A 24000-nucleotide genomic window follows, 5' to 3' on the forward strand; every position below is an offset into this window, starting at 1 on the left:
GCATTGACGTCCCCCCAGCAGAATGACGGAGTCCCCAGCAGGAGCGCTCTCCACCACCCCCTCCAAGGACTCCAAAAAGGGTGGGTACTCTGAACTGCTGTTTGGTGCAGAGGCACAAACACCAGTCAGGACCCGTCCCCCCACCCAAAGGCGGAGGGAGGCTACCCTCTCGCCCACCGGGGTGAACCCCAACGTACAGGCGCCGAGCCGGGGAGCAATAAGTATACCCATACCTGCTCTGCGCCTCTCACCGTGGGCAACTCCAGAGTGGAAGAGAGTCCAACCCCTCTCGAGAGGACTGGTACCAGAGCCCAGCTGTGCGTGGAGGCAAGTCCAACTATATCTAGTCGGAACTTCTCGACCACACACACCAGCTCGGGCTCCTTCCCTGACTCACTTCCATGTCTATCCTTTATCACCCTAACCTGCTGCACATCCATCCCATCTCTATCCGTCTGCCTGGCCGAGCTGTATATATAATTTTCTCCTTCTTTAGTGTCCAACCTGCACCCTCTACCTTGCCACCTCTACCTTCGCCCTACATCGCATCTCCATGTATTCCTTTCTCCTCCTCTCAGTCTCCCACTTCTTCTTAGCTAATGTCTTACTTTGTATAATCCTGTACTTTGAGGTTCCACCACCAAGTCTCTTACTCCCCTTTCCTACCAGTAGATACACCAATTACTCTCCTGCCTGTCTCTCTGATCATCTTGGCTGTAGTGGTCCAGTCTTCTGGAAGTGCCTCCGGACCACCGAAAGCCTGTCTCACCTCTTCTCGAAAAGCCGCACAACACTCTTCCTTCCTCAGCTACCACCACATGGTTATCTGCTCTGGCTTTGTCTTTTTAATCTTCCTCCCCATCACCAGAGCCATCTTACACACCACCATCCTATGCTGTCTTGGCACACTTTGTGCTCCCACTACCTTACAGTCAGTAACCTCTTTCAGATTACATCGTGTGCACAAGATGTAATGCACCTGCGTTCCTCTACCTCCGCTCTTGTAAGTCACCCTATGTTCCTGCCTCGTCTGGAACAAAGTGTTCACTACAGCAATTTCCATCCTTTTGGCAAAGTCTACCACCATCTGTCCCTCCAAGTTCCTTTCCTGGATGCCAAACTTACTCTTCACAAACATGTCCATTACAATGTGCACCAATCACAACTTTCTCTCTGTCTGGGATGCTCAGAACTACTTTGTCTAGCTCCTTCCAGAATTTTTCTTTCACCTCTAGCTCACATTCTACCTGTGGGGCACAGCCAGTAATCACATTATACATAACACCCTCAATTTGAAGTTTCAGGCTCATCACTCGATCGGATACTCTTTTCCCCTCCAACACATTCTTAGCTAACTCTTCCTTTAAAAAAACCCATACTCCATTTCTCTTCTCATCTACAGCTTGGGAAAATAATTTGAACCCAGCCCCTAAACTGCTTTTCCACCTGCTCTCCTGGGGCCTCTTGTACAAAGACTTGTGTGGATTTCCTCCTAAAACATGGCGTACGCTCAAATCCAGAAAACGTACGCACAAAAATATTCAGATGTATGAAACTCTCCGTACTCATGAATCCAAGCACATTTCCGTCGTACATTCCAATCAACGTGGAAATGAGCGCACATGTTGGAGTAGCCGACTCCTCCCTGTCCACGCCCACATTTGAATATGCAAATCATATTTAAAGGAACCCTGCACCTGAGATGCCAATCTCTGCATGATCAGAAAAAAAGGAAAATCAGCAAGGTAATGAAGAAAAATATTTTTTCTGAATGTGAAGTTGCTCAATGAAGTGGAGGCACGCAAGAAAATCCTCTTTGGCACGCTGTCCTACGGCGTTAACATGCGAAAGAGGAGTGAATGGGACAGCGCGTGTGCGGCTGTCAATGCTGTGGAGACAGAATAGCGCGCACACGCTGAACTAAAAAAAGAAGTGGTCAGACATTAAGGTGGATGTGAAGTGGAGGACAGCTGCCCACCGCCAAAGTGTGGCCCAAAAAAGGCGGAAGAACCGGTCGCCGAGGGCCTCACCCTGTTCGAGGAGAGAATCGCTGCGATCATGGGTGACGCTGCTCTCTCAGGGGTGATGGGAGGACATGTGGCTGACTATGATCACCCCACAAGGTTAATACCATGTATTTTTAGAACTCATAAGTTCATATAGTAACCTACACTCAGCCCTGTGAGATAAAGGTTCATGCGTAAATGTTGGATGTGTGGTATTTGTAATAAATCTTCTGAATTCAAATAGAAGCACATCAGCATATCAAAGAGCATATCAGAAACTTTGACTGCTTTTTGATTACTCAATTTATTATTTTAATACACAGGAGAGGAGACTTACAAAAAGAAATTTTTTTTTGTTTTTTTTTTTTTTGAAGAAGAAGAGGGGTAAATTATGTAAATTTAAACATTTTAATCATGTGCAAATGATGTACATGTTCAAATGAAGTAACTTCGAAGGACTCTTTTTTCAGTGCATGTGCTGGAGTCACGAAGTGATTGTGAAGGCAATAGGTGGCATAAATGATCGCCTTGATCAAATGATAGGTGTCCTCACAAATATCAGGGGTTCATTAAATACACTGGTTAACAAATGAATTCTCAGTCCTTGCCTCAATTGCATTGTTGAAATCAAATGTTGCCGGACATAAATTGTTCATCAGTGCTAATTATTCATGTGTCTCTGGTGTGCAGATTTATGTGAACAGTTTTCCAGCATCACCTCTAAGTGTCGCCAAAGCACCAAAAGCTGCAGAAACGTGCGTACGCCAACCACACCACCGCACATTTCCACGGTCATGTCACTCTTGATACATCTGAACTTTGCCGTGAAAAAGAACGGACGGCACGTTTTTGTGCGTACGAACCTTTTGTACATGAGGCCCCAGGACACACAATATAGCTACCTTTCTCCTAATGATCACGTCAACCAACTCCCGAGCTTTTCCTGTCACATTCAAAGTCCCCACATTCAGGTCTAGGCTCTGTGCTTTCCTCTTGTCTTTCTGCCTAAGAACCCGCTTTCCACCTCTCCTTCGTTTTTGACCCACCATAGCTAAATTTCCACCGGCGCCCTGTAGGTTAACGGCACCGGTGATGGACGTTGTTAACTCCAGCCAATACCGATCTGGTATGGAATTCATTGGATGAACGCTGATATTTATTTGGCAAAGTTTTAAGCCAGATGCCCTTCCTGACGCAACCCTCTGCATTTATCCCGGTTGGGACCGGCCTACAGTTTGCACTGGCTTGTGCCCCCCTTAGAGTTGTTTCATAAGATGGCGCCTACCAGTGTGGCCGCCTCGGTAACGCGCTCTCTAGTATTGTCTTCGTTTTTGTGTTTTTCGTCCGTCTTTGGAGACCTTACACGACTCACTTACACAAGGGGAGACCTGCTAACCATCAAGGAGGCTACTCCGGACTTTCTGTCACCAACTTTCGAAAATCCGCTCAGTTTTTTCCCCGAGTTACTCACCGGAGCGGCGTCCGCGGTTTTCGGCGCATGGATGCGGAAGCGGCGCCACAGAGGAAAACGAGCCGGAATTCAGGTGAAACTCCGCAAGAGAGGACACAGATTGGCCTTCCCGTCGATCCACCTCGCGAATGTACGCTCCCTACCCAACAAAATGGACGAGCTTCATCTTCTGTTAAAGACCAGTAAAGACTTCGGACGTTCCGCGGCCATGTGCTTCACGGAGACCTGGCTTTGCGACGCTGTACCCGATGGCGCCGTCACGCTTCCCGGCTTCAACATTCATCGAGCGGACCGCGACATGGAATCATCGGGAAAAACGAAGGGCGGCGGGATATGCCTCCATATAAACGAAAAATGGTGTACGGACGTCACGGTGCTCAGCACACACTGCAGCCCGCATTTGGAGTCGCTGTTTCTGAACTGTAAACCATTTTACGCGCCACGTGAGTTTGCATCGTTTATACTGGCTGGAGTCTATATCACACCGCAAGCTAACACGAGCGCCGCATTGCTAACGCTCGCCGAACAAGTCAACGAAATTGAAAAAAAACACCCTGACTCACCCCTCATTATTCTCGGGGACTTTAACAAAGCTAAACTCAACCACGAACTCCCTAAATACAAGCAGCACATCGACTGTCCTACCAGGGAAAATAATACTTTAGACCACTGCTACACTACGGTAAAAAACGCATACCGTGCTATACCTCGTGCAGCCCTGGGCTCGTCTGATCACTGCTTAATTCACTTAATACCGACGTACAAGCAAGTACTTAAATGTGCGAAGCCTACAGTGAAAACAGTCAAAAAGTGGACCAATGAAGCAAAGATGGAACTTCAAAGCTGTTTAGACTGCACAGACTGGAGTGTCTTTGAAAATTCAGCTGGCAGCCTGGATGAATATACGGACACTGTCACATCCTATATCAGTTTCTGTGAAGAGGTTTGTGTACCAACAAAATCATTTCGGACATTCAACAACAACAAGCCGTGGTTCACTGCTAAACTTAAGCAGCTTCGCCAAGCTAAGGAAGATGCATATCAGAGCGGGGACAGGGCCCTGTATAATCGAGCTAGAAACCAGCTTACTAAAGAAATTAACATTGCAAAGAGGATCTATGCAGCAAAGTTGGAAAAACAGTTTAGCGCGAACGACTCGAAATCAGTCTGGCGTGCATTCCAATCGCTGACTAATTACAAGCGACGATCCCCCCAAGCTGAGAACAATAGCACACTAGCCAACGACTTGAATACCTTCTATTGCAGATTTGAAAAGGACAGTTTCACTCCACACACCAACCCGGCCGCACCCGCGACCACAACCACACCTCTGACTTCTGCGTTAACCATCCATGAACAGGATGTGAGACGCATCTTCAAACAACAGAAGATTAACAAAGCAACAGGACCGGACCATGTGTCCCCATCCTGCCTCAAAGTCTGCGCGGACCAGCTCGCTCCAGTCTTCACTCAGATCTTTAACAGATCTTTGGAAATGTGCGAAGTTCCATCCTGCTTCAAACGCTCCACCATCATTCCAGTCCCCAAGAAACCTGCAATCTCTAGTCTGAATGACTACAGGCCTGTCGCTTTGACATCTGTGGTCATGAAGTCCTTTGAACGTCTCGTGCTGGACCACCTCAAGAGTGTCACAGGTCCCCTGCTGGACCCCCTGCAGTTTGCCTACCAAGCGAACAGGTCTGCGGATGATGCAGTCAACATGGGACTGCACTTCATCCTAGAACACCTCGACAGTGCAGGGACCTACGTGAGGATCCTGTTCGTGGACTTCAGCTCAGCGTTCAATACCATCATCCCTGAACTCCTTTCAACCAAGCTTCTCCAGCTCAGCGTCTCACCTGCCATCTGCCAGTGGATCTACAGCTTTCTGACGGGCAGGACACAGCAGGTCAGGCTGGGGGAGGCCACCTCATCCACACGCAGCATCAGCACTGGGGCGCCCCAAGGTTGTGTCCTCTCTCCGCTGCTCTTCTCTCTCTACACGAACGACTGCACCTCAGCGAACCCGACTGTCAAGCTCCTGAAGTTTGCAGATGACACCACTGTCATCGGCCTCATCAAGGACGGTGACGAGTCTGCATATCGACAGGAAGCGGAGCGGCTGGAGCTGTGGTGCGGGCGACACAACCTGGAGCTGAACACGCTCAAGACGGTAGAGATGATCGTGGACTTCAGGAGGCATCCTTCGCCACAGCTGCCCCTCACGTTGTCCAGCTGCCTTGTGTCAACCGTCGAGACCTTCAAGTTCCTGGGAATTACAATCTCTCAGGACCTGAAGTGGGCGAACAACATCAACTCCGTCCTCAAAAAGGCCCAGCAGAGGATGTACTTCCTGCGGCTTCTGAGAAAGCACGGCCTGCCACCGGAGCTGCTGAGACAGTTCTACACAGCGGTCATCGAATCGGTCCTGTGTTCTTCCATCACAGTCTGGTTTGGTGCTGCTACAAAAAAGGACAAGCTCCGACTGCAACGGACAATCAAAACTGCTGAAAGGATTGTCGGTAACCCCCTACCCACCATTGAGGACTTGCACGCTGCCAGAACTAAGACAAGGGCGTGCAAAATCCTCTCGGACCGTCTGCACCCCGGTCACCAGCTCTTCCAGCTCCTTCCCTCAGGTAGGCGCTACCGATCAACGCTAACTAGAACTAGTAGACATTCCAACAGCTTCTTCCCTCTTGCGATCAACTTCTTAAACACCTAACCTATAATTCCATTACAACAAGCTGGCAATTTTTTGACTTGAGTTCGTTGTCACATTTCTGTGGGGCCAATTATTTATTACTTGTGCACTCACTGTAGTTGTCTCGCCATGCTGCACTATTTGCATATACTGGCCACTCATGCCAGAGTAGCATCTGCTCCATTTGCACACTGATTGAGGAGTATCTGTAACATTTGCACAACCGACATTGTCCCAGATGATCGCACTACTTGTCACTTTAAACCGCATACACTCCTTGAAGTCTCAGCGCCCTTTGCACAATGGTCATTGCACCGGACTATTGCAATATTAGTCGTTCGAACTGCTCTAAGTGCTAGAGGACTCTGCATCTTTTTGCACAATTGTTTTTTGTCAATGTCTTTATGTCCCCAAAGTGTTCTGTAAATTGACTGTTTGTTGTACTAGAGCGGCTCCAACTACCGGAGACAAATTCCTTGTGTGTTTTGGACATACTTGGCAAATAAAGATGATTCTGATTCTGATTCTGAGAGAGTCTTTTCCGGAATGGCTTCTTGAGACTTTTTGTGGGTCTACCCCTGATAGACATGCCTACTAAATTTCATGTTGCTAAGTTAAACTAGCTCAAGGGGCTGAATTTTCAAAAAATATTGAATTTAGTTATTTTTACCAACCAAGCCAAACGTGTTTGGCCTTGGCGAAGGTATGTTAAGGTCATGGTACCTTTGATGTATCCTTTGTCTCTGACAGCCTGCAGGGTGGGCCGTCGCATCAGAAACTTTTTCAGCTTGTGTTTGGTCTTCTTGTTGTCGGCCCCGTCAACGCTGCTCGACGTCTTTATGGCTGCACGGGAAGCAGAGACTGACGTCAGATAGGGGATCTTTGTCGCCATGACGATGCAGCAGGAATAAAGGCTGTTCAGTCGGAGACATTTTGTTTCAAGACCACCTTAACTAAGGTATATGACCTTCACCACTTTTGTTTTGAATGAAGCAGTCATGGAAGACATACATGACATTTGCACTGTTTTTATTAAAAGGCCTTTTTGATTCAGCAACATTTGACCATGACTTAATTTGTCTGGGCTTTGGGTGGCTCAATTTCTTCTACTTCTTTTGTGGATTTGGATGCATAGTAAGCAGGAAGCAGGGATCAGAAGCCCCTTTCACACTGCCTGTAAAAGTCAGCATTTTCCTGGCTGATTGCAGCCTTGTTGTTTTAAAGGTAGACCTGGAAGAAGTTTGTATCAGGAACCCCTTTTCACACTGTCTTCCTCTTGCTTTAAGTAGCTGAAGTCCCGCCCACACTGTATTCCTCCTGTGGTATTATCTGTAGCCCCCTTAATGCTGTCTACCTTGCGCGGTAGAGTCTGAAGCCCCTTTCAACCTGTCTGCCTTGTGCGGTACTATCTGAAGCCCCTTTCAAGCGGTCTTCCTCCTGTGGTAGTATCTGAAGTTCTGTTCACAATGTCCGAGTCCTGCAGTAGTATCTGAAGCCCCTTTCACGCTGTTTGCCTCCTGCAGTAGTATCTAAAGCCCCTTTGCCACTTTCTGCCTCCTGCAGTAGTATCTGATGTCCCATTCACACTGTATTCCTACTACGGTGGTATTTGAAGACCCTTTCACAGCTTCTGTAAAAATAGCTCCTTTCACACTGTCTTCTTCCTGTGGTAGTATCTCATGCACCTTTTAGGTTGTCCTGCTTCTACGTTAGCCCCTTTCAAGCTGTATTCCTCCTTATATAGTATCCGAAGCCGCTTTTACATTGACACCTCATGCGGTAGTATCTGAAGCCCCTTTCAAAGCTGTCTTCACCCGGCAGTAGTATCTGAAGTCTCTTTTATGCTGTCTTCCTCATGTGGTAGGTCCTGAAGCCTCTTTTCACGTTTGTCAAAGCCAGCGTTTGTCAAAGCCAGCGTTTTCCAGCGTTCTGTATGTAAGGGACTGACTGGGTCAGTCCCTTACATACAGTCCCGATTGGGAAGTGATTGTTTATTACACAATGCACCGTGATGGTGCAGTACCATAAAAGTGCAAAGAAATGCACAATTTCACTATCGCCACACTATTTTTGTTATTTTGCTAAGTGAAAAGGAAATTTGATTGTTGTTACTTTTTTATTTTCACATTAAGAATACAGTTTTACTGGCGTGTGAAACGCACAATGCATTGTGGGTTAATTATTTATACCAAAGTGCGTGGTCATAAATCGGTCGCGGCGGGTAAGGACTGACTCACTGAAGGGCTTACAATACTTAGCTTAAATAATATTTACAATGAAAAGTGAGAACTCTCAACTTAGTCTGGAGTCCGGACTGTGAGCTGGTTGAACACGCTTGCACGGCTGACGTCACATGGTAAGAAGTAAAAGTTTTCTCGCTCTTCGCATCAAAATTACTCTGATGGGAGCAATTGTGTGTTTGTGTCACTCACTTTCATGTTTACATGCACGCGCACGCACGCGCACGCACGCGCGCACACACACACACCGTTGCCTTCATGGACCACAATCGGCAGTGTACTGAGAATGGTGTGCTTGTTTAGGTTTAGATACTGTAATGTGTTTGCATGTCAAGTCTACACTAAGTTGCTGATTTATTGTGGCTTCAACTACACTAATATTTAAGTTATTGGCAGATGCTGACAGTAACTAAAAAGTTATTTTTTCTAACTTACTTTTGAAATCAAGTAATCAGTAAAGTAACTAAGTTACTTTCTCAAGGTAACTGTGGCAACACTGATAAGAATAGATAAATTATTTTGTTAATATAGTCAGCCAGAGCTGCAAGGAATGCAAATATATCAATGTCCTTTCACCATCATTCCTGTCATACTGTGTTGCATGTTTTTATTTGCACATGAAGGACAAAAGTCAAAACAATGTGGAAATGAAATGCCAGTATTTTGAGGATAATCGCCCGTCATTAACATATTGAATAATAAAAAACAACAACTATGAACTAGTTAGTTTCTGGACCGGTGAATTTACCGCAATTTCTCGTGTATAATGCGCACCCATGTATAATATGCATCCCCAAAGTTGACCTCAAAATTCTGGAAAACCCTTCTACCTATGTATAATGCATTTTTACAATGCATGATTTTGCTTCTACCCATATGATCAAAACTAAGAATTATCTGTATTTTGTTTGTTTTTTGCAAATAATTATTCTGAAGTTAAGCACTGTATTTGAACACGTAATACTCTCTTTTTTATTTACTCTCTCTTATTTTGAAATTCACAGCCCTACTTTCATTTAGTAAATTAGAAAACACACAGTTGTGCTCATGTTTGATTACCCAGGCAGAATTTGTAAGATGGGTACAATTCTTTAAAGAAAACATGAACGGCCAGGCAAAACATTCAATTTTATTTTAATGGTATTAAAATTAAACTGTCATGCATTTCAGAAAAGCATTATCATTAAACAAAACATAGCCATAAAAAAAAAAATGATGGTTGTTGTTCAGATATCAGTCATATTAAAAAAATAAAATAAAACATTTCACAAATTCTGCCAGGGTATGTAAACTTCTGAGCACAACTGTACATATATGCAGTCATACGTACGCCTGTCATATTGGAATGAAAGTGTAGGCTACACCATTTTCATAACCACTAGGTGGCGGTGGCATATTAGAATGAAAGTGTGCACCGGCATGCATTTATAAAACGTCCCCCCCCCCCCCCATTTTCCCCTATACCCATGTATAATGTGCAGTATTGACTTTTGACCATTTTTGAGAGAAAAAAATGCACATTATACACGAGAAATTACGGTAGTTCAAAATTTAGAATTTTTGGAATGATGAACTGAATTTTGAACTAGTTCGCATAGAAAAGGAACTTTCCAAACACTGAGCCTGTATTATTTCACATCGTAATATATAGGGTGATTCAAAAAGAATACGTCAAAATCATTACGCATTTATTAAGTTTAAAAGCATTGTAATGGACTGAATCAGTGGTCATTTGATAGGGGAGTTACCCAAGTTTGATTGGGTGTGAACGTCATCGCTATGTTGACGTACTCCTCTGACGCCGTTCAATTGTCAAAAAATAACATTTTTTAGCACTCAAAATGGCGACTCCTCAGCAGAAAGCCTTTGTGTGCTTGAGTTTGCGAAAACAAATGCCATTGTCACGGTGCAGCGTGCTTTTAGACATTTTCTTGTGGGGGTATGTTAAAGTATATGTTCCACCTCTTCCAGCAAATATCGATGACATGACAGATGGAATAACAGCTGCAATCAACACGGTGGACCGCGAAACACTGAGCCGCGTTTGGGAAGAATTCTCATATTAGCTTGATGTTGTCCGTGCTGCCGGTGGTGGCCACATTGAGCACTTGTAAAACATGAAATGAAAACTTTAAGCTATGCACAACACCTTGTACAAGCTGGAGTTTTCTATTGTTTTTCGTTTTTGAAATATTGCGTGCTGATTTTGGAGCATTCTTTTTGAATCACCCTGTATATCACAGGTTTAAAAAAAAAAACTCCATGTAATTTTTTTTCCAATATCGTGCAGCTCTACTTAGCTATGTTCTGCATAAAAGGGCTCATAAATGCCTCATCCGATGTGGTATTTTTGGGGCTCTCTTTGTGAAAGGGGCTTCCGAATTATACGTACGTCTGCCTTTCTTGGAGTCTCTGCGTTCTTTCTCCCTGTCTTGGATCTCTGCTCCCGCTGACTCCGGCAAGTCTTCTTCTATGGCTTCATCTGACTCACATGCCTGAAAAACACACAAAATCATCTTTTAGAAGCTCGAAGTTCATCTTTTGACTTTCAGAGTTTTTCTCCTTTGTGAGCCAATGGCCTGCAAAGTGATGTTAATACGACAAAGCTTCTGAGTCAGGAGTCTCCAAGAAGCACAGAATGTAAGGTTTTACTCACTTTTAGGGACTTTAGCTCCCACCTCAATGAAGGGCAAGTTGTTAATTATCGCAAAATTCTGACAATAAGCTTCAACAACGACCTGGCATATTTTTGGATTTTCGCCATCCTGAAAAGCTCAGCAGATCAAATTCAAAGTGTGACTTTGCTTTTTAGTTCTGCTCAGTTGCTAAATATAGTGCTTAGTCTCAAATAGCAAGGGCCGTCCCTCTAATCGATGCCTAGACTGGGTTCTTGACTGTTCTTTGACTGTGATACGTCATTCTACTGTTATTAATTTCTGTGTAATCATGTGTTTTAATTTTGTCAAATAAAATCTGTCTTTAAAATATCAAGTTGAATGTGTAATGCCTGTTGAGTCGGGAGCGTGCTACAAGAGCTCCGCTCACTTTCTCCTTTATTTATACTTATCTATAATTTTTTTTTTTTTACCATTAAGTGTTCGTTTTGTGTTGGGCTAACCCATTTAGAATTATTTACAGCATTTTAGCCATAAAATCTTCATATTTCCGCTTTTTGTTGTTGTGGGAGCATGTGAATGAGCAGGTTGTTTACAACAGCTCCATTAACTTTCTTCTTCATTTGTACTTTCCATCATGAATTTTTTTCCGCCATGCTAAACCATTTGCAGGGGTTTTAACTGGGATATTTCTGTTTATAAAACTGTGGTTGTTTGTTTACATTTAAACTTCAGGTGCTGCAGCCAACGCAAGTGACGTCAAATGAGTTCTTCTTCATCCATCCATTTTCTGAGCCGCTTCTCCTCACTAGGGTCGCGGGCGTGCTGGAGCCTATCCCAGCTGTCATCGGGCAGGAGGCGGGGTACACCCTGAACTGGTTGCCAGCCAATCGCAGGGCACAAACAACCATTCGCACTCACAGTCATGCATGCCTACGGGCAATTTAGAGTCTCCAATTAATGCATGTTTTTGGGATGTGGGAGGAAACCGGAGTGCCCGGAGAAAACCCACGCAGGCACGGGGAGAACATGCAAACTCCACACAGGTGGGGCCGGGGATTGAACCCCACTCCTCAGAACTGTGAGGCTGACGCTCTAACCAGTCGTCCACCGTGCCGCCTGAGTTCTTATTGTATAATTAAATTAGAAAAGAATATTTGATTTGTTTATTTATTAAAAGTGTGTTTTAGGTTTTATCTTATGTACAGCACTGTTTAAGTGCTCGATAAATAGAGTTAAGGTTCTGATGTGATTCTTGCCTGTTATTTTCCCCGTCCCCATTAAGTCCTACATGTAAGACAAAATTAACACTTCAAAAGGACAAAACAATGGGTAGCAAGTGTTATTTCGGTAATCAGTTAACTGCTGAGACCCTTTGAACTCTGTTGCTAACCAAAACACCAGCACCTAGCAGTCTGAGATGAAAGCGGTCAATCCGCAGTGCCTGTGCGCAGTGTTACGAGTACGTCCGTTATTTATTTGTTTTCAGCTTTTACTTTTTTAGCTTTTTTTTGTACTCCATGTCGCTGTTGTGTATAAATGGCACAGACGCAAAAAATAAAGGTTCCCCCCGCTCCACACCCCCATAATAGATTACTGGCCACGTCCAACCTATATGCAGTTGAGTGGAAAGTAATGTGTAAATGTGGTACTAGTGTGGTTGGTGATCCTTACCGGACTACCGACGGTGTCCTTTAGCGCTCGGTACCACTCGTTTACGTCGTTTTCCGACTGGATCAGGAGTTCTGTGCCCTGCCGGGTCTTCAGCTGTGTGTGAGGTTATTGATTAGCAATACATCAAGTATTAAGAATTATAATACACTTGAAATCCTATTAGTTGTATTGCTGAAATTAGTCTGTTTTGAGAGAGCGGTCCAGTCTCGTGGTTCTTGACTGTTAACTTGGTTTCTGATTAGATTTTGAGATGGTTTGTGACTTGGCTCTTGATCTGGTTCTTAATTTGGTTCTTTATTGTTTATTTTCTTTGTTTTTGACCGTTTTTTTTACTTGGTTCTCTATGTTATTCTTGGCTGTTATTTGACATAGTTGACTTATTTTTTTACTTGGTTAACATTTTTTTACATTGCTCTTGACTGTCCTTTTACTTGGTTCTTGATTGTTTTTTGACTTTGTTTTTGACTGGATTTTGACATGGTTTGTGACTTGGTTCTTGGCTCTAGAGTGTTTCTTGACCTGTATTAGACTGTTTTTTTGACATTGTTGACTTGGTTCTTGATCTGGTTCTTAACTGTTTTTTTAACTTGGTTTTTACTTGGTTCTTGACCGTAGTTCTTAACTATGCTTTGACGTGGTTCTTGTCTTTTTTACTTGGTTTTTGACATGTATCTTGACATGAATCTTGACTTGGTTCATGACTGTTTTTCTGACTTGGTTCTTGACATTTTTTTATGTGGTTCTTGATGTGTTCCTTGACTGTTTACAACTTGACTCTTGATGTGGTTCGTGGAAATTGGCCCAGCCAAACTGTCAAGTTATGGGCAGATGATTTGGTGTGGGAGTGGTTATGCAAATTAGCCCCACTGTTGTAACACAATGGCTCAGAAATTTAGAAGGCCTCGCTTACAGACACATTTTTAGAAATAGTCAAATTCACACTTAATGGCTGGGCAGGCATGCCCCACACACACACAACTGTATGCTATCATTAAAAAGTAAATTTTCCATATTATCACCCTTTAAGTCAAGTTTATAGCAAAATGTAATCCACCTCTATGACATGCTTCTTGCTGGATTTGTCCTTGGAGGCCCAGTCCACCGAGCCGCCCTTCAGGTCCACCGTTAACTCCGGTTTGGATTGACCGCCGCCAAACTATGAATATTCAAAAGATAGTGGGCAATCACACACGCAAATAATCAGCATTGATTCAATTGAAGGTTTGACTGACACACCCAGCTAGTCCCGCCTCCATGGCCTTTGTTGAAGAGCAGCGTGGAGCCTTGTACGACGGTCCAGGAGGAAGTCCAGTTTTTACTACGATGGATAGTGCACCAACCACTGCTTCAAACCCTCACAATAGAAAATAAAAAATTATGATAAAACGTTATACTCACCGAACTTTCTTGCCATTCTCTGTGATCTTTGTCACATTGAGCATACCACACATCTCTGAGGGCTGAACACGGAGAGAAGAAAAAAAAAAAGTATAAAACACAATGAGCGAGCAGGTGAGACGTGTCACAAAAACAAGCATTGATCATCACAGCAGGATGGCTGCATTTAAACACCACCAACAGCAGCAACACCTGCGCCCAAACAAAGCACGGCAAATGAGAGCTTTGCTCTTTGATCCCAATCAAGAAAGCAGCCAAAACACAACATACGTGACACACATACACCATCAGGAAAAATTAAAGGAAAAGCATGCTCGCTTGATCAGAGGAATTCAACATAGGCCTGTGCCAACTGCAATATGCTGACAAGCATAACGATACTCTCGGTTCAAAACAATTCACTCCAATTACATTAAAATATGACCTGATACTATTTATCAGAATCAGAACCACTCCAATCATAATACAAACTGATATGATTTACGGCAATTCTGTTATGATTCACTGAAATTATGACCCAATAAAATCTGATATGATTCACTGCAATTACAATACGATTCACTCAAATTACAATACAAAAAAAATCCAATACCCTTTTTTTCTCCCATAACAAGCTCACTTCTATTCCGATACGATTGAAATAATACACGGTGGGCGACTGGTTAGAGGGTCTGCCTCACAGTTCTGAGGACCGGGGTTCAATCCCCGGCCCCGCCTGTGTGGAGTTTGGATGTTCTCCCCGTGCCTCCCACATCCCAAAAACATGCATGGTAGGTTAATTGATGACTCTAAATTGCCTGTAGGTGTTAATGTGACTGTGAATGGTTGTTTCTTTCTATGTGCCGTGCGATTGGCTGGCGACCGGTTCAGGGTGTACCCCGCCTCCCGCCCGAAGATAGCTGGAATAGGCTCCAGCATGCCCGCGACCCTAGAGAGGATAAGCGGTAAAGAAAATGGATGGATGGATGAAATAATGATGCGATTCACTCCAATCACTGTACGACCTCATACTATTCACTCCAATTCTGTTACGATTCACTCCAATTACGACCAGCACAATCTTGTGAAAGTGATTCTTAATCTCAATGAGGTTTTCCTGGTTAAATAATAAAAATAATGAAAATGAAAAAAACAATTTGATCGAATAGAATCCAATACCATTCACTCCTATTCCGAGCTGCTACATTTCACTTCAATGATGATACAATTCACTGCAAGTATGATACGATTCACTCCAATACAATCTGATACGCGATGTTGTACCTGAACGAGTTTAATGAACAAAGGTTCATGAACTAGGTCATATTTTGGGCGAACATGAACTGAACTTAGTTCATTTCTGCCTGTTTTTGAGAACGCATTCATTCTGGCGCCTGTGAACGGTTTTCGAACGTCACTTCAAGTTCATTTTCATTCAAGAGTGCCAGGTTTTGTTGGGGATTTGCAGGACAAAACCCAGCTGAATATACGATATACGAGCCTTCATATGTTGGGGGATGAGCACCGTATATGGCAACCAATTAAGTGCGGCCATGAGCGTGCTGTGTATTCAGGGACATTGTGTAAATGGGAGTGAATGTTCTTTGGTGGTTCTTTTGTACAGCACAAAACTAGTACAGTAAATATTGTAAAAACTGATTACTGGGAAAATTATTACTTGTAGCAGAATGCTTGAATTAAAAACTCTGTATGATCATGCTGTTATAATATGGAATGTATTTTGTTTTGTAATATAAGATTAGATAAAATATAATATTTTATTAATATAGTCAGTCACAGAGCTGACATTTATCCGTTCTTTCACCATTGTTGCTGTCATACTGTGGTGCGTGTTTTTGTTTGCACATTGCACATTAAGGACCAAAGTCCTGTCTTTGTTTGAAGTCCTCATTTTAAAGAAGACTATTCAAGCAACATGTTTTTCCTCATGTTTTTGAGATTGTAGCATCAAAGCTGCAGCTGGCTACTGGTGCGGACTGAATGGGTGAAATGAAAAAAAATGAAATGCCAGTATTTTGAGGGTAACAGCCCATCAGCAACATATTACAAAAAAATAAAGATGAAATAAAAGTTGCAGTTGTTCATTTTTGGAATTGTGAATTTAGTTCAAAATTTGGAATTATGAACTGAACTATTTAATTCTTGTAACAGTGAACTGAACTTTGAATTTCCCAACACTGCTGATATGATTTCCTCCAATTAAGTTCCGGTTCACTCCAATTACGATACAATCAAATATAATTCACTGCAATTACGATATGTAATTAACTTCAATTATGATAAGATTTGCTCCAACTACAATTTGATATGATTCACTTCAACTACAATCCGATCCGATTGACTCCAATCACGTTAAGATACACTCAAGGCAATTTACTATTGATTTACTATAGGATATAAGCAAATACGGTTTGCTCCCATTACATTAGGATTCACCCTGATTATAATACAAACAAATCTGATAAAAATCACTCAAATTACTTTACAATATAATTACCTCAATACAATCAATAGGATTCACTCCAATTACGAATACACGATTCACCAATTCCAATCTGATACGATTCACTACTATTACAATACGATTAAAAAAAAGCAATCAATACAATTCACTACAATGTTACATATGATTCACTCCAATTATGCTATGATCCAATGTGATGCCCTTCAATTATGATAATTAATTACTACATATTACAAGCCAATACGATTCACTGACTTGTTTTCTTCATTAAAACATTATACAAATCACATTTCCTCTCACAATATTTTGACTTTCATTTTTCTCTGTCTCTCTACTATTCTAACAAAGCTTCATAAAAACACCAAAATCTGACAGCTCACAGTGGTCTGCTTCAGTCCAGCAACTTGTTGCTTTTCCTTAAATTTGTCACATTCCAGCACAAACCCCAACAAGTCAATGAAATATTCCATGGTGAGAAAAAAGTGCTCCTTGGGGGACTCAAAGAAAGAGAGATCTACAAACAAGATTTCCACATGGGTTATCTTCCTTCTAAATAACTACTGTACTGTACTTTACTGTATTGTATGACTTTCACAACCTATGTGGAAACCTTGCATGAATCTATACAACATAAGGGTTGATGTTGAGGGTGGGGGCGTCGAGGGCTTTTACTAACAGAGCCGGGGCGCTTAGGAGAAGAGGGGCTGGAGTCAGGGTCGGATGAGGGGGACTTGGGGCTCAGAGGTGCGTCCTATGAGGAAAACACAAGCCGGTCACATGGGTTAATAAACAACCAATTAAAGTAGAATGAGCATAACACAGAGAGGATGTTATTGGTTAGTGCTGGTAAGGTTATTTATTGGGTGCACACACGACTTGTTCCAACTTTTCAGGGTATATGCAGGTTTAATAAAGCCAAATGTCAGTTTTATTTTTATGACTTTTTAAGACCTTACAGGACCTTTAAAACATTTTAAGACCCTGTATGAGTCTTTAAGGACCTTTCAGGACTTTGTAAGAACCCATATAACTCTTTTAGGACTTTTATAGTAATGGCTGGGGGAATAAAAATAAATCATCTAACTCGACCACAAAAATTGGTCGGTGCAAAACGTTATGCCTCAAGGCAATAATATTAATAAAAGCATATGTGTGCTGCCCGTAACCAATTTACACCTCCCGGAACCATTCGGCCACTGTCCACGTTACTGCACGGACACAATGTTGGGACCATGAAAAACATAGCCAAAACCGTCTGTAAGTGATTTTTAAGACACCATTAGATGTGTAATGTACATATAACCTGATGTATGAGTGAGCTGAATGGTAGTTTGCGTTTCTTTTAACCGAAAATGGAAATTGCTAGCACGCTAATGCTAATCGCGGATTTTAACCATTCAGCAAAGGCTGATTTTGTTGTTGAGTTTATACCATACACTCAGTACCAATATATGCAGTTTAAGGATAGAAGTCCAGCCCTCAAGAATGGGAGTAAACCGTGGGTTAGCAGAGAAAAAAAGAAAATAAATTTGGAGAGGGGCCGGGGGGTTTGAGGTCGTTGATTTCTCAAGTACTTGACGAAATATCTATAGGATAGCCGTCGACTTTACAGGACCTTTTAGGATTTTAAAGATGTTTTTTTAAGAATGAATAAATATTTTGTAAGACCTTTAGACTATATACAACCTTTTAAGACGTTGTAGGACATTTTATGAATTTTAGGACCTGAAAAGACTTCAAAAAAGACATTTTAGGATCTTGTGAGATCATTTGAGATTTAAGACTTCATAACATTGGTAAGTTTAAGACCTTTAAGTAACTTTTAAGATCTTTTTAAGACTTTTTAACAACTTGCAGGACCTTTAAAGACTTTTAAAACCTTGTAAGTCACTTTAAGACTGTGGGACATTTAAAGACCTATGAAAACCTTTATGATCTCATTTGACATTTTAGAACTTTAATGACTTTTTAAGGCAATTAAGAACATTTTAGGAAGCGCTTGTAGCTTTTTAAAATATTGGAGGACATTTTAAGACATTTTAAAACCTTTGCATGTTTTTTAAAATGATTTTTTAAAAGACTTTAAAGATCTTTTTAAAACTTTAACACCTGGTACATTTAAAGGCATTTTAAGATACTGTCGAACCTTTCAAGGCCCTTTAAAGAGCTTGTACGATGTTTCGTGAATATTAAGACCTAATAGAACCTTTCGAGGACTATTTAAAATAGGTTCTTTTAAGACCTTTTGAAAGAACTTTAAGACCTTCTAAGACTTCTAAAGACCTTGTAGGGCAATTTTAAGATCTTTTAAATTGTAGGCGCTTTTATGACTTTTTAAAACATTGTAGATCTGTTTAAGACAATTTAAAGACCTGTGAGCTCTTTTAAGAACTTTAAGATCTTGTAGAACATCTTAAGACCTTGAAATCCTTTTAAAGGCTTTTTATGACCTTGCAGGACATTATGAACCTCAACACCTTTTAGGACCTGTTGAGACTTTTTAAGACCTTGTAGGACATTTTAATTCTTTAAGGATCCTAAGAAAGCCACTTTGATAAATTTTGAAACATTTTAGTTACATGCAAAACATTTACTATCTTATCTCAGTATTCATATTTTATTCAGTTACCTTTGCTCTGCAAGTGCGCTATGTTCTACATCCTCAAATGCTGCAGCTACGTACAATTCTCACGGTGGAATGATACAAAAAAAAGAAAAAGTCAGCGGTAGGAAGAAGATTATCATGCGAGGGGTGATTGGATGCTCAGAAAAAAAGAGCCACAGCAGTAATCCATGCACAAGCTGACACTAACTGACTTGCTGCTTGTACGGATGTGGGCGGGTAGAGCTTGTCCGCAATGGCCTGAGTTTCAACATCCGCTGCAAAGCAACCAATCTACAACTGAATCCTTTATTTAATTCCCAAATCCAGAAGCCTGTGCCGTGTGTCCAATGATGAACGTGACAATTGGGACATATTATTTCACAAGCATTTTGTTGTCTTTTTTGGTGACACACCTTGTCATTGGGCTCTTGGATGAAAGCGCTGTGTCTCCACTTGGTCAGGACGATGGGATCCACGTGTTTCCTATCAAGACTGCGAGTCTTGGTGGGATCTGTGAGGTGTTGTGGCGGGGAATGGTTGTACTAGAGAGATACAACAACAATCATTGTACACCCTTTGCCTGAACTGAACACATTTCCACTATGCAGTCCTATCTTTTGAGTTGTTTTGAAGGAACCCTGGAATTGGCCAAAAATGAGGAATTAAAATAAAAAATCAAAGATTTGGCAATTTTGAGTCATCCATCTGTCGAATGTACTCTATGTAGTTCAAATTTAGTAGCAATCGGACAAAATCTATACTTCACGCTCGTCTTTGAATGACTCCTGGAAATGGCTAAGATCACCCTAAAATTCAAATTAAATTAAAAACGCTTCAAACCAAAATTGCAGACTTCCTTTCATTTTTCAGGCATGGCTTCTTGAGTCTTTTTTGCGGGTCTACCTATATTAGACATGCCTACCAAATTTCATGTTGCTAAGGGCTTCGGGGCTGAATTTTCCAACATTTCATGAGTTATCACTGTAATTTCATGTCTTATGGCATGTCATCAAACGTCCTGTGTGTTTTATGGCATGGCTTCATAAGACTTTTTTGTGGGTCGAGTCGTGATAAACATGCCAACCAAATTTCATGTTGCAAAGTGAAACTTGCTTCAGGGGCTGAATTTTGCAAAACTATGAAGCTATTACTAGAGTTTCGTGTTTTATGACAAGTCATCAAACTTCATCGCCAAAATGGCAGACTTGGGGTGTCTTGAGACTTTTTTTGTGTCTACTCATGATAGGCATGTCTATCAAATTTCATGTTGCTGAGGGATGCTGGCTTCGGGGGCTGAATTTTCTAAACAAATTCTTTCTGACGATTCTTTACCTTTGGCAGCTCCCATTCAGACCTGGAGCCATCTGCACTGTAGTAATATGGCCGACCCTGCTCGTCCACGTGTTTTAACCACTGTTGGCGCACACACAGAAAATTGACATTTAAAGACAGAAATGAACTCTTGTTGTGCGTCGTCACATCACGAATGCCAAATTTCCACCCCAAGCCCCAGAATGTCAAGCCAAGCTCCAAAACACAGTGGAAGGTGTCGGGGTTACCTTCTCGTTAGTATAGTCGCTGACATACAGTGTGTGGCCAGACTTGTCCATCCCTTCCGACCACCCACGAGGAGGTGAGCCGTACTGGCTGTCGGACAAGCTGGAGTAGGTGCTGAAACACGCGTCCGCCGAGCACAGAGGCCCCAGGCGGCCCACTGACAGTGACAGGAAGGGGAACAAAGACGGCGAAAGTGACAGGGGAGTGCTCTGAGCGTGGAGAAAAAGAAGAAAAAAAGTGAGGGGAAAGAGGAAGAGGTCACCTTTCACCGATAGAGGAAAAAAACAGAAAACACCCACATTCATTGGAGCCCCAAAGATGACGTGAGTTTTCTTTAAGCTATAGTAGATGTAACGTGTGCATATAATGCTAATCTAGGGCAACAAAAGACTGATTTGTGGTAACAGTACACTAATTTGTGGCAACAAAATACTAAATTGTGGGAACAACAAACTAACTTGTGGCCCAAAAAAACATGAACCCAAAAAGCTATTTTATAGACATATTTATTTGTGGCCATGAAACTGGTATAACGTGTACCTGAAATGCTTATTTGTAGCCGTGAAATAGGTATAATGTGCGCACAAAATATTAATTTATGGCTACAAACTACAAAGCCCATTTCCAATGAAGTTGGGGCATTGTGTAAAACAAAAATAAAAATATGATTTGCAAATCCTTTTCAACCTAGATTCAATTGAATACAAGAGAAAGACATTGAATGTTCAAACTGATAAACGATTGTTTTTTCTTTTTAATCAAATATTGACTAATTTTCGATTTGATGCCTGTAACATGTTCCAAAAAAGCTGGGACAGGGGCATGTTTACCACTGTGTTTGATCACGTTTCATTTTAACAACACTCAAGTGTTTGGGAACTGAGGACACCAATTATTGAAGCTTCGCAGGTGAAATTCTTTCCCATTCTTGCTTGATGAACAACTTCAGTTGCTCAACAATCCGGGTTTTCTAGGTCATCATATTTTATCATATTATATTATATTCATAAAGCGCCACACATTTTCAATGGGAGAAAGGTCTGGACTACTGGCAGGCCAGTCTAGTACTCACACTCTTTTCTACAAAGCCATACTGTTGTAACATGTGCAGAATATGGCTTGGCATTGTCTTGCTGAAATAAGCAGGGACGTCCCTGAAAAAGACGTTGCTTGGTTGGCAGCATAGGTGAGTAGATTAGCCAAATATTGTACCCAAGTAAGAGTACAGTTATTTGAAAATAGTGTGACAAGTAAAAAGTAGTCTGCCAAAAAATTACTTACTAGTAAGAAAGTAAGAAAGAAAACTACAGTACTGACTAAATGGTGAGTAACTTCTCATTTATTTATTGTGTGTGTGTGATTAGCACGTACCCCAAAAGATGCATGTTTTAGAGTTACTTATGACCCTAAGATAGGGCTAATGGTTTTTTCTCAAGTTAGAAGTGGACCGGAAGCTGGTTTTCGTCATCTGAAATGTAAACACAGTCACGCGCTGTTGCCTTCAACGAGAATGATGACCATCCCAACATGGCCGTCACGTAGGCACGTCGATGAGCTGGGCTGGCATATCTAGTGTTGATATCTATGCCCGTGAAGCCCAATAGAAGACATTGTTTGCAAGTATCATTACTTTTACTTAAGTACTGAATACCATTATTTTTTACATCTTTGAGTAAAATTAAAAAGTAGTTAAAAACTACTCTGACAAGTACAATTTATACAAAATGCTACTTGAGTAAATGTAATGGCATTTTAAACAGAGCGTCCCTACCCACCTCTGGATGGCAGCATATATTGCTCCAAAACCTGTATGTATCTTTCAGCATTAATGGTGCCTTCACAGATGAGCAAGTTACCCATGCCATGGGCACTAACGCACCCCCAAACCAGCACAGATGTTGGCTTTTGAACTTTGCGCTGATAACAATCTGGATGGCCCTTTTCCTTTTTGGCCTGCAGGACATGATGTCCATGATTTCCAAAATCAATTTAAAATGTAACTCGTCAGACCAAAGCACACTTGTACACTTTGCATTAGTCAATCTCAGATGAGATCGAGCCCAGAAAAGCCTGCCAGCATCGTTTCTGGGCATTATTGATATATGGCTTTTGCTGTGCATGGTAGAGTTTTAACTTGCATTTGTAGATGTAGCGAAGCACTGTGTTAACTGACAATGGTTTTCTGAAGTGTTCCTGAGTACATGTGGCAATTATTCTTTACACCAGTGTTTCTCAACCGGGGTCTGTGGACCCATAGTGGTATGTGGTGTAATTGCAAGGGGTCCGTGAAAATAGAAATATATCTTAAAAACATCCTATGACATTTGTAGAAATAGATTACACTCAAATGTGACTGAGACCTTTATCTACCTAAACTACAGAGTAATGACTTTTTTTTCTAATTCCATCTGTTTCACAAGTGTAATTCATTGAATTTTAATAAGAGATCTCACTCTCATTTGCATTGTTAAAGTTACTGTATGACGCTGTGAATACAAACATGGTTTGCAATTTCTTTCAAATTATGTCCCCTTAGTGTTTCAGTGGACACACACCATCCATTTCTTAATAATGCTTTTATTGTGAAACATCTGCAGGAAAGTGTTTTGGGAAAACTCATAAACTTGCAAGGTTCAGGTTAGTTTATTATTATTTTTTTTTAATAACCCGTCCTGTTCAGCTGCATGGCCTTGCAGAATGGTGGATCTGTATGCCTTTGTGCTGCAACAGTTTTGCTGTGCACCAGGGGAGTTTGAAATACTCACTCTGTTTATTTTTAAATTTTTAATTATTCTGATGTTTATTGAAAATGCAGCTGGACAGAAAAGGGTTTTAGGGAGGGACAGACAGAGGAACAGAGTGGACAGGGGGACTAGGGCTGAAAACTACAGCAGAACAATCGTGAGACAGATATTTGAAGATAAGTAACATTACAACAGTTATATGTAGATTGATGGGAGGTGGGGGGGTCATAGGTCAAATACAGCACTGCCAATGCAGCCACCCGGGACAGGCCCACTACGCCAAATGGTCCATACGCACAAGCCCCAACCTGACCCCCTACTCCAAGCCCACAGCCCCCCAACCCGAAGGGCACGCACCGGAACACGGCACCCTGACACGAAAAGGAACCCCACACGGCACTAGTGACCTTCCACCCTTCCCCTTCAATGGATAAAACCAAATCCCATGAAACGCCAATCCACCCCCGACCCCCATCGACGAGGCACAGGACCAGTCCCCTTGGCACCGCAAGACAACGCACA

General features: G+C 42.0%; 1 protein-coding gene across 6 annotated transcripts in view; it reads right to left on the reverse strand.

Moving 5' to 3' along the window:
• LOC133411938 (rho GTPase-activating protein 12-like) overlaps positions 1–24000 on the reverse strand; it is a 79617-nt gene that overhangs the window by 20085 nt on the left and 35532 nt on the right. For 2 of the 6 annotated variants that reach the window (XM_061694782.1, XM_061694779.1), the window contains exons 4-13: positions 20737–20943; positions 20510–20590; positions 19591–19719; positions 17249–17323; positions 14109–14170; positions 13947–14028; positions 13765–13866; positions 12711–12803; positions 10814–10916; positions 6905–7024 (exon numbers count right to left, since the gene is read on the reverse strand). In XM_061694782.1, coding sequence (XP_061550766.1) covers positions 6905–7024; positions 10814–10916; positions 12711–12803; positions 13765–13866; positions 13947–14028; positions 14109–14170; positions 17249–17323; positions 19591–19719; positions 20510–20590; positions 20737–20943 — 1054 coding nt within the window. The remainder of the gene's footprint in view (positions 1–6904; positions 7025–10813; positions 10917–12710; positions 12804–13764; positions 13867–13946; positions 14029–14108; positions 14171–17248; positions 17324–19590; positions 19720–20509; positions 20591–20736; positions 20944–24000) is intronic. The other 4 variants (XM_061694781.1, XM_061694783.1, XM_061694784.1 and 1 more) reach the window with 4 other exon arrangements.

The sequence above is a fragment of the Phycodurus eques genome, chromosome 13 (assembly GCF_024500275.1).
Source record: "Phycodurus eques isolate BA_2022a chromosome 13, UOR_Pequ_1.1, whole genome shotgun sequence".
NCBI lineage: Eukaryota > Metazoa > Chordata > Actinopteri > Syngnathiformes > Syngnathidae > Phycodurus > Phycodurus eques.